Below are 10627 nucleotides of genomic sequence, written 5' to 3'. Positions count from 1 at the left end.
TAATGACGCAATGTCTTGTTGTACATTGCCTTCCTTCAATAAACAGTAATAGGGACATGAAGCCTCGGGTTTCCGGTTGTCCCAACAAATACACTCACACAGATCCTGGATTCCTGGCACCATCCCTTATCAATTGGCTGACTGCCTCACCACAACTGCCTGACCTCCTCCAGGCTAGGGTATAGTGATGTTGTGGAGACGCAGTCGGTGTGGTTTCCTTTCCTCCCTCCACATCTGATTTAGTCTCTCTTCCTTATCCTTTGAAGAACATTGTATCTTCCACATAATGTACATGGTATCCGTAGATAGTCCGAATATCCTACTGCTCTTGATTCCTGCTTTCAATAATGCTGCAAACATTTCTCTTCTGGTTACCTTTTGCTTCGAACCCACCCCATCTCCACCTTGTCGCTCACTCTTTGCTTACCATCCTCCACATCCTCTAACTCTAACAAACATACATGTCCCACTGCCTATCCCCGGCTTACTAGGGCTAACAAGGCACCTCTCATCCAGCCTGGACCACTTCACATTAGCAGGCTCCTTACTCTGGCTATGAAAGCTTCCTGGTCTGGACCCTGGAACTTTTGAGAATGCATACCCACTTGTATAGCCAAATCCCTCAAATGTTTTATACCTTCTGGTATGCGCTCCCATTTTTCAACATCACCTTACCAACCTATCGGGGAAGAGTACTTGTTTCCTACTGCTCATGTCAATGCATTCCACAACGATCCAGTCTGCCTAATCTTCTAAAAATGCTATTCATATGTGGATCAACATTGAATGCTCCCAGATTCCCTCACTCTGTGGTACTCAGCATAATATGGGCAGCACCCTGGTTCCATGAACGCATCAGCCAAGAGTTCACCCGATTTCTGCTTAAAGTGTGACCTCAAATCCTGCAATTTGAACACAAAGTAATCTCTCACTCTTCTCAGATTTTGTGAGTTTTGTCCTCCTACTTGTTTAGCCTTATTTGCTATTTAGGATCGTGCTTTGGTCATCCACAGAGGTGAAGCATTCCCTTCCCCATCTGTCCATTCATACTCTGAATCAGATGAATACCAAATGTCTCCATCCCAATGGTTGAGGTCCCATTGCGAGGTTAATAGCGTGCGTACTTTGACTGGGTCAACTTTCCAATTGCAATGTTTTGTTCTCTTTTTCTGTTGTACCGTAGCCAGATGGTATACTATCTGGTTTTGCTTCTCCTCCACATTTTCAGCTCTCTCTTGCGTTGTCTTAACTGCTTCTGTTAGGATGAGGTTATGTTGTTCTACCGCCGTCCATGCAGCCTCAAGCTGCCTCTCCTTGGCCTGTCACTCTTCCAACTCCATACATGTAGAACAGAAAGCAGATGAAAATATCCATCCAATTTGAAGTACGCTGATCTTGCTTTTGAGGAAGCCTGCATCCTGCAAGCACTTGTGTACAACACAGCCTGAATGAATAACACTCCCTCCTCTCTCTTTCTGGCTGTAACTGTACCTCATTCTCGTGGGAGTGCTAATTGTACTCACAAGTTAGTTATGGACTCGAAACCAGAGTCTGCTGCTTCCCATCCTGGAATACGGAAGGTCTCTGGGGCATCAGGCTGCCTTTCCCTTCTCTTAAACATTTTCCTCAATCCTATCCTTGTCGCCAAAAGTGTCGTGGATCACAAAGTGTATCCAAGCAGTTCTTTTCAGATTCGGTTAAAGAAGACTTGACAACAACAATTTGCTTAACAACGAACGTTTATTAAGTAATAATAATAAGTGGAAAAGATAGGAGAAAAAGCAACAAGCCTCAGACCCTTCTGCCCATCGGGGACTCCTCGGTCGACAGCTGATCTGGAGGCTTAGATTTGTTTCTGGCATTATTCATGATCCCAGCCCGAGGTGAAGTCTGAATCTTGGAACAAAACTCTCTCTCAATGGAACAGCCAGCATAAAAAAGCAGATACAGCAGACAAACTGTTTGCTAGTACAGAAAACAAGTTTTGATTGTGCTGTCTGCAGCACGTACGGGAATGTCCACAGGACTCATTCAAGATCATGCAGTTGTTGAATATCTTCAACAATTTTAGCCTTTCAGCCCATCCTATACAGAAGTACAACAGAAGGAATTGCAGAATGGATTTCAGATGATCAAGGGCTGGCACTTTGTTTTATTTGCACCAATTGGCTGTAATGTTAGAAGTTGTGAAAGGCCTGCAGGGTGCTAATTCACTACATGGATGGCATGGCTGGAGTATGATATCAGGTCAGCAGCAGAAACATGTTCTAGCTTCAACCGCTCAATGCCAGAAGCGATTTAATAATGTCAGCAATAAGGCAAAGATGAGTAGTCGCATATTCATTTGCACTCTTCTGTATCAATCGAAATCCTCCATCTGCCTACTCAAACCTGTCTCAGCACATCATCACTCACATTAACATACCTTGTTGTAAATACACCCTTCTGTGTATGCAACATTCTTCAGAACCCTTCTTCTTAATAAGTCACTGGATCTGAAACTTTAAGCCTGCTTTCTCTCCACCTTTGCTGCCAGACCTGCTGAGTTTCTCCAGAAATTTCTGTTTTTGTTTCTGATTTTGGCATCTGCATTTTTCTTTCTGCGTAGTCAATTCATTCACCCAACCACCACTGACATTATTCCCCATCTTTGTGCAATGATACATCTCTCCCTGATATTCACCTTCACCAAATGCTCTCCATCCATCCATTATCATATTACCATTACTTATCCATACTTTAGTTCTCTTTTTGAAGAAAACAGAGAACATCGAGCAGAGATAGAGAACTGGACATGATAGTCTGACAGCTACAGAAAAGGAGACAGTTGTAACATCAGTAACACCATGGTCTACTTGGATATTTGAAATGCACATTGGAAAACACCAAGTTGACCCTTAAAATCTGATAGTTAATAAGATGTGTATTCTCAGCACTTTAACTGGTTCAGAAGGAGGCCATTTTGTTTCTGTAAAATTGATGAAGACTAATTGATGTCAGAAGATTAAATTCAAAACTAAAAGAGGTACCAGTGATGGAGATGTTATTGGTTAAGGAAAAAGCTGCAAGTTATTTACCAATGCATGTTTCTTTCTCTCAATGCGTTCTACGTATGATTACAATCTTGAACTAAATATTAATTCATTTTATATAAATTATAATTTATATAAAAGGAGTTAATATTTAGTTCAAGATTGTAGTAAATTTAATTTTAGCATCCCTATTGAATTATCACTCTGTGGCTGACATGTTGTAACGCAATTTTTGGAGTATAGCAAGTCTTCTCGCAGTATTAATGTCAAGTAAACTTAAATAAAAATCGAAAATGCTGAAAATACTCAGCAGTTCATTAAGAAATGCTGATAAGACTTGCTGAGTACCTCCATCATGTTCTGTTTTTAATTTCAGATTTCCAGCAATCGTAAACAGACATTTCGTTTAAACTGGCATTTGGAAAGATGTTGGCAGGTCGGTAACACCCACCAGGTCTTTTTGTTTTGGAGCGAGTGCACCCGGACTGGGACTAGGGAAGAAGACCATGCCCTGCTCTGCTCGGGGATCAGTGGCGTGTTGTGCAGGCGGTTCCCTTGGAAACTAATTGTGACAGTGTTATCATCAAAACGCGAGTGTGCACGTGATCTTACCCTGGATCCTGCTTTCTAATTGCATTTTAATTGTTGCTGCCTGGAACTGTTATTATCAATAAGACAATGATCCCAGCCTCTGAAACACTTTTGAAGTTTAGCAATCCACATCTAATTACTGTGCATACTGGAGCACCGGCATCCAAGGCAAGTTATTTCATCAGAACTCTTGTAAATCTGATTTAACATGTTCCTGCCCATATCTTTGCCAATTAACTAAATATACATAAATGGGCAGCTTCCGAATTTGCAACCTTTGGGTTTGCTGTTGTCATCTTATAATCGTTCTTATTTATCAATACATTGTAAACATACATCTGTGCGCACCATTGGCTGTTAACTTTTATCTGTCACTTTCACTGATCAGGCCAAGGATCATTGATTGATTGCATCTCCAGACATGTTTTACATACTGGTAAAATTTAAATCAGTACTCACTTGTTTCTTGTGAATTCTTCAACACAACATTCAACTCTGTTCTGTGACTTTTAAAGGAACAAACGTGTTATAGATTGATACCTGTTTTAGAAGTGGTGCCAAACCACAATTTATGAAAGAGATAAAATATTTCATTCATCTCGAAGATTAGGTCAGGTTGGACAAGCTGGTGCTGTTCTTCTTGCAACAAAGAAGATTGAAGAGGAATTTCCAATGGAGGTGTACAAGATTATAACCACATTTGCTAAGGTAGACTAGGAGAGGTTGTTGTTAATAGCTGATGGAACAAAGCCTAAGGAAAGGGCCCTTGCACTGCAGTGCTGCAGTCTTAACTTCCGAGCCAAAAGGTCTGGCTTCAGTTTCCACCTAATCCAGAGATGTATAATAACAACTCTGAGTCAGTTAATTAGAAAATGCTCATATATTGGGTCTTTAAACTTACAACCCTGTATGAGATCACATTCATAACTATGAATGTTCGTAAGTTGGATGTTCATAAATCAAGGACATCCTATACCAGTAATCTTGTCTACATGGTAAAATCTGAAATAGTGCATTTTAAGATTTAAGGACTATGGATGGAGACACAGGGGAAAATGAGGAAGAACTGTTTTACATAACAACTTGTTACCAAAGAGGATGGTGGAAGCAGAGGCGATCAATGAGTTCAAAGAAAGAAAAACTTGCAGAACCTTAAGGGGATAGAGTGGGAGCATGAAACTGATTAGATTGTTCCACTGACAGTGGGCATAGACATGTTGGGTCATTAGACCTCTTTTTGTACCATTTTACATTTTTAGCAGAATAGAAAGTGAGTGATATGTTCACTCCAAGCCCCAATCTCCATTCAGTGAATCAAGTGTTGGATTGCCAATTAGTGGCTTCTATCAGGAAGGCAGCCACTCAGCAGTGTAGCTGGAATCTCGACCCAAATAATAATAACAGAGGGTTATCCTGTGAGCAGGAAGTTTGTCACAGCTACAGATTTAAAGGCCCCACACTCTCAGTCTCTGCTTTTTTTTCATGGCAATCAGAAATGTAAAATTGAGATTAAAAAAGGTACATACTCTGTCACCTTCACTAAAGGAATTTGCTGCCATGTGCTGCTATGATATGATCCCAGTGACTGGCTGCTCTTTAGCCCTTGAAAACTGTTGTAAATAACTGCCAAACCTCCTCCTATTTAATGTTTGCAAAGTGCAGACAGGAACAAAAAAATGCATGACATAAGCTCTTCAACAAACACAATGACTCATTAATTAGTTATTTAAAATGATGTTTGGATTTCCGACTTGTGCATTTGAGCATTTTCCATGATGTTTGAGGCTGGTGTGATGATGTCTTGCCCACTATGAAGACTATGACAAGAGGAAGGCATCAGTAGTTAAGTCAACTACTCCATCAAAAACACCATTGATGTAAATGTGTTTATTCCATCTCCAGAATGGTTAATTGCTTCTCTTTATTGCTTCCATCCCAAAGAAAATTAATGACAGCCTTCTTTTAATGAACTCATAATAATCTGTTTATTAACAACGAAACCTATTCTTAAAGCAAGTGGCATATTTTGGTTATCACCTAAACTAGGATTGAGAATTAGAACTATATTCCCTTAATCCTGCACACATATACATACCCAAACACAGCATAAAAAGACAAGTTACTGCTGAGTCAGAGGTTTAAGACAAAATGCAAAAAGGGAAAAAAAAAGTGGGTCAAGAGTCTGGAAACAAAGTATAGAATATGGTGACTTCTCATGCCCACTTTTTGCTGTTGATGAAGCTGAATGTAACACAGCCATAGATGAATGATAAACGTCCGTTTCGATTCTGACTGGCTTTCATTTGAGGCTCCGGAGATTGGTGACAATGCACTATTTCAGGCTTTATCATGTAGACTAGATTACTGGTACAGAAGATTCCCCAATTTATGCTTGTCCAATTTATGAATGCTCCTAGCTACGAGTGTGATCTCATACAGCATTGTAACTTTAAAGACCTGACATACAAGCATTTCCTGTAGTTAAGAAGTGCTTCTTTATATTGTCCTGCACTGTGCACTGATTTGCAAAAAAATTGTCTAATAAGTGGACTCCAGAACGGAACCCATTTGCAACCTGGGGACTGCAGTTGGATTCTGTTAGATTCCAGGGACTTCCAGTGAGAACAGGTTTGCAGGAGACTGTCTGGCAGCCTCAAACATGTCTTCCTTACTATGAGTCCTGGGTCTGTAGAATAGGACTGAAGTCCAGAGAGGAATATGAGGCAACGACTAATGTAGAGGCCCTTAGTTCTCTCAAAACCATTCCCCCCACCCCCCTAAGTTATTAAGGGAGTAAGCCCCATCTCTTATTGTACTGAAAACTTTCCTTAGCTGTTTCTAAAGTTGCTCAATTTCCATAAAAAGGATCATTCACAGCATATATTAAACTGTTTCCTTAATTTCCAAGAAATCACATGATAATCCTCTTTCACAATCTAGCAAATGTCTAAATACTTTCAAAAGAACTTCAGCTTTTCTTTCAGAAAGTCCTTAAATATCAAATATATAATTCGAAGAGATTCAACATGATTCTTTATTTTATGTTTGCTTCCGGGAACTGGCGAACTGCCTGATTTGTGGCTGTAAAAATCTAGATTTCTGACTCACTTGCCTTATGGTTTAAATTTAGTTGAAGCATTGCTGGTTCACAAAATATGTTGATTAACCTCTGTATTTGAGCTTCATTCTCATGATGTTGTAATATCCGAACCTCAAAATTAGTATCCATAAATCTATACATATCATTAATGGTATGTTTAACTTACAATGATATGCATAGGCTGTTCAATTGTTTCAAACCCAGCAGTATCTTGTTAACTTCAACAATAAGAAATAAAGAACCTGATTAATGCAAATATTTTGTTACAATCAAAATAATATATCAACATTATTAAGAACTGTTAAATAAATCTCATGTTTTTAAAATAACATTTCAGAATTCTTTCAGAGATAACTATAATCCGTCCATTAATTGGCTCTGAGTCATTGAGGTAATTAATCTATAAATTGTTGATGATCTCTTTAAGTAATACTGGTGAAGGGTCCTTTGATGGTGTTGAAAGCTGTGGGAGATTAAGAGTAAAATAGATGACAGAGCTTCAAAATAGCTGTGTTAGTTTCATTTAAGCTTGACTACTAAACAATTAAAGTTCTTAAATTCGAAAATATCAACCATTTCATATCAGATTCTTTTCTCATACTGATATGAAATATACTGGATATTGTACTGGAAATTCATTGAGATTTTATCATCAGTGTGCGAAGCAGGCAGATCATGATACCAAGCAGCGTGCGATGTTTAATTGATGCCAGCATAGCTACTTTGGAGTTCCATGCTCCAGTTTACTCTCAATCTGTCATAGGTTGTAATCTAACAACCACTGGAGTGTTAGTCATTTCAGTTGGAAGGGATTTGTGCTCCATCTGCGAAATGTGGTCAATCATGGACACTGAGTGCACTCCTGATAATTATATCCGCAGGAAGTGTACTCAGCTGCTCACCGAATGAATGGATTGGCATGGGCAGCAGTTGGAGATGTTAAGGAGCACACAAATGGTGGAGAGCATAATAGATAGAAGTGAGAGAAATATGGTCACACCCAATGTATTGGAAGATAGGTGATCTCTAGATGTAGCAGGCAGTCAGTACAAGAATGCCCTGCAGCCGTTCTCCTGTCAAACAAGCAAACAAGTTTTGGGTACTGAGGTTGGCCCATCAGGTGACAGCAACAGCAGCTGAACAGAGGTAAGGGACAAAACGTAGTAGAGCAATGGTAATTGGAGATTCGATAGTCAGGGACATAGATAGTTGCTTCTGTGGCTGCGAGAGAGACTCCAGGATGGAATGTTGCCTCCCTGGTGCCAGAATCATAGATGTATCTGAGTGGGTACTGGGCATCCTGAAACTGGAGGGTAAGCAGACAGAAGTCATTGTCCATATTGGCTCAAATGACATAGACAGGACAAGTGACAAGGTCCTGCAATGACAATTCAGGGAGTTAGGCAGTAAACTGAAAAACAGGATCTCTAGCCATCTCAGGATTACTCGCCATGCCACGTGCTACAGAGGCAAGGAACAGAGACAGAGTACAATTGAATATATGATTAAAGAGCTGGTGTAGGGGAGACAGCTTCAGATATTTAGCTTATTGGATGTCTTTCAGGGAAGTGGAGACCACTGCAAGAAGGATGGGTTGCACCTAAACTGGAGGGGCACCAATATCCAGTGAGGTTCTATAGTGGCACTTGAGAGGTTTAAACTAGTGTGACGGCGGGGGGTGGGGTGGGAACTGGAGCAGCAGGTCAGTAAGTAAAGAAACTGGAGAAGAACATAAGACTGAGATGAATATCGCAAAGAGGAAGAACTGTTAGGGAGAGGTTGCTGAGCTCAGCAGATCTGGAGGCTTGGATTATACTTGCTTCAATTCAAAAAGTATAAGAGGGAAGACAGATGAACTGAGAGCTTGGATTAATGCATGCAATTATAATGGTGTTGCTATCACAGAGACGTGGTTGAAAGAGGGACGGGATTGGCAGCTTAACGTTCTGGGATATTGATGTTTTAGATGAGACAGATGAGGAAGCAAAAGGGGTAGGGGAGTTGCATTACTGGTTAGGGAGCATATCACAGCTGTGTTGAGGGAGGACACCCTGGAGGGATCATGCAGCGAGACACTTTGGGTGGAGTTCAGGAATAGGAAGGGTGCATTCACAACGCTGAAGAGGAAGAGATATGTAGTCAGATTATGTAAAGATGTGATAATGGCAGGGTTGTTGCAGTAGGTGATTTTAACTTCCCCCATATTGACTGTGACTCCCTTAATGATGGGTGTTTGGAAGGAGAGCAATTTGTTAGATGTCTGCAGGAGAGTTTTTTGAAACATGATGCGGGTAGTCCAAAGAGAGGGGGGGCGTCATACTAGGCTGGTACTGGGAAATGAGCCCAGCTATGTGATCAAAGTTTCAAGGGGGGAGTATTTTAGGAATAATGGCCATAATTCCATACATTTTTGGGATACTTATGGGTAAGGACAAGTGTGGACCATAATTAAGGTGGTAAATTGGGAGAAAGCTAACTATGAGAAGAAAGTGAGGACTGCAGATGCTGGAGGTCAGAGCTGAGAGTGTAGTGCTGGAAAACCACAGCAGGTCAGGCAGCATCCGAGGAGCAAGAGAATCGATGTTTTGGGCATAAGCCCTTCAACAGGAATCAGGAAAGTCAACTATGACTGAATTAGGCAACAATTGGAGAAGGTAGATTGAGAGCGGCTGTTTGAGGGTAAATCCACATCAAATATGTTGGAGTCTGTTAAAGACCAGTTGATTAGAATGAAGGACAGATATGTTCCTGTGAAAATGAAAGACAGGAATGGCAGGATTCAGGAGCCTGGGGGAAATTATCAGTTTAGTCAAACAAAAGGAAGCATTCCGAAGGTCAAGGTAACTAAAATAGACAAAGTCCTTGAAGTAGGAAGTAGGAAGGAGCTCAAATGAGGAATTAGCAGGCTAAAAGGAGTTATGAAATATTGTTGGCTGGCAGAGTTAAGGAGACTCCTAAGGCATTTTGTGCATATATCAGGAGCAAGAGAGTAGTTTAGGAAAACGTAGGCACACTAAAGGATAAAGGAGGAAGGTTGTGTGTGGAGTCGAAGGAAATGGGTGAGACCCTTACTGAGTACTTTACATCAGTATTCACCAAAGAGAGTGATGTCAGGAATATTGAGATTATAGAGTCATAGAGATGTACAGCATGGAAACAGATCGTTCGGTCCAACCTGTCCATGCTGACCTGATATCCCAACCCAATCTAGTCCCACCTGCCAGCACCCGGCCCATATCCCTCCAAACCCTTCCTATTCATATACCCATCCAAATGCCTCTTAAGTGTTGCAATTGTACCAGCCTCCACCACATCCTCTGGCAGCTCATTTCATACACGTACCACCCTCTGCGTGAAAACGTTGCCACTTAGGTCTCTTTTATATCTTTCCCCTCTCACCATAAACCTATGCCCTCTAGTTCTGGACTCCCCGACCCCAGGGAAAAGACTTTGTCTATTTATCCTATCCATGCCCCTCATAATTTTGTAAACCTCTATTAAGTCATCCCTCAGCCTCTGACGCTCCAGGGAAAACAGCCCCAGCCTGTTCAGCCTCTCCCTATAGCTCAAATCCGCCAATCCTGGCAACATCCTTGTAAATCTTTTCTGAACCCTTTCAAGTTTCACAACATCTTTCTGATAGGAAGCACACCAGAATTGCACACAATATTCTAACAGTGGCCTAACCAATGACCTGTACAGCCGCAACATGACCTCCCAACTCCTGTACTCAATACTCTGACCAATAAAGGAAAGCATACCAAACGCCTTCTTCACTATCCCATTTACCTGCAACTCCACTTTCAAGGTGCTATGAACCTGCACTCCAAGGTCTCTTTGTTCAGCAACACTCCCTAGGACCTTACCATTAGGTGTATAAGTCCTGCAAAGATTTGCTTTCCCA

The 10627-nt window shown here is 41.0% G+C and overlaps 1 protein-coding gene across 1 annotated transcript in view; it reads left to right on the top strand.

Moving 5' to 3' along the window:
• Window positions 1-2964: 2964 nt before the first annotated feature.
• Window positions 2965-10627, top strand: part of LOC122548648 (axonemal dynein light intermediate polypeptide 1-like) — a 33076-nt gene continuing 25413 nt past the window's right edge. The window contains exons 1-2 of the mRNA XM_043687483.1: window positions 2965-3025; window positions 3409-3791. Of these exons, the coding sequence (XP_043543418.1) occupies window positions 3711-3791 (81 nt within the window). The 5' untranslated portion in view covers window positions 2965-3025; window positions 3409-3710. The remainder of the gene's footprint in view (window positions 3026-3408; window positions 3792-10627) is intronic.

The sequence above is a fragment of the Chiloscyllium plagiosum genome, chromosome 3 (assembly GCF_004010195.1).
Source record: "Chiloscyllium plagiosum isolate BGI_BamShark_2017 chromosome 3, ASM401019v2, whole genome shotgun sequence".
Lineage (NCBI taxonomy): Eukaryota > Metazoa > Chordata > Chondrichthyes > Orectolobiformes > Hemiscylliidae > Chiloscyllium > Chiloscyllium plagiosum.
This window is presented reverse-complemented; position numbering and strand designations above follow the sequence as displayed.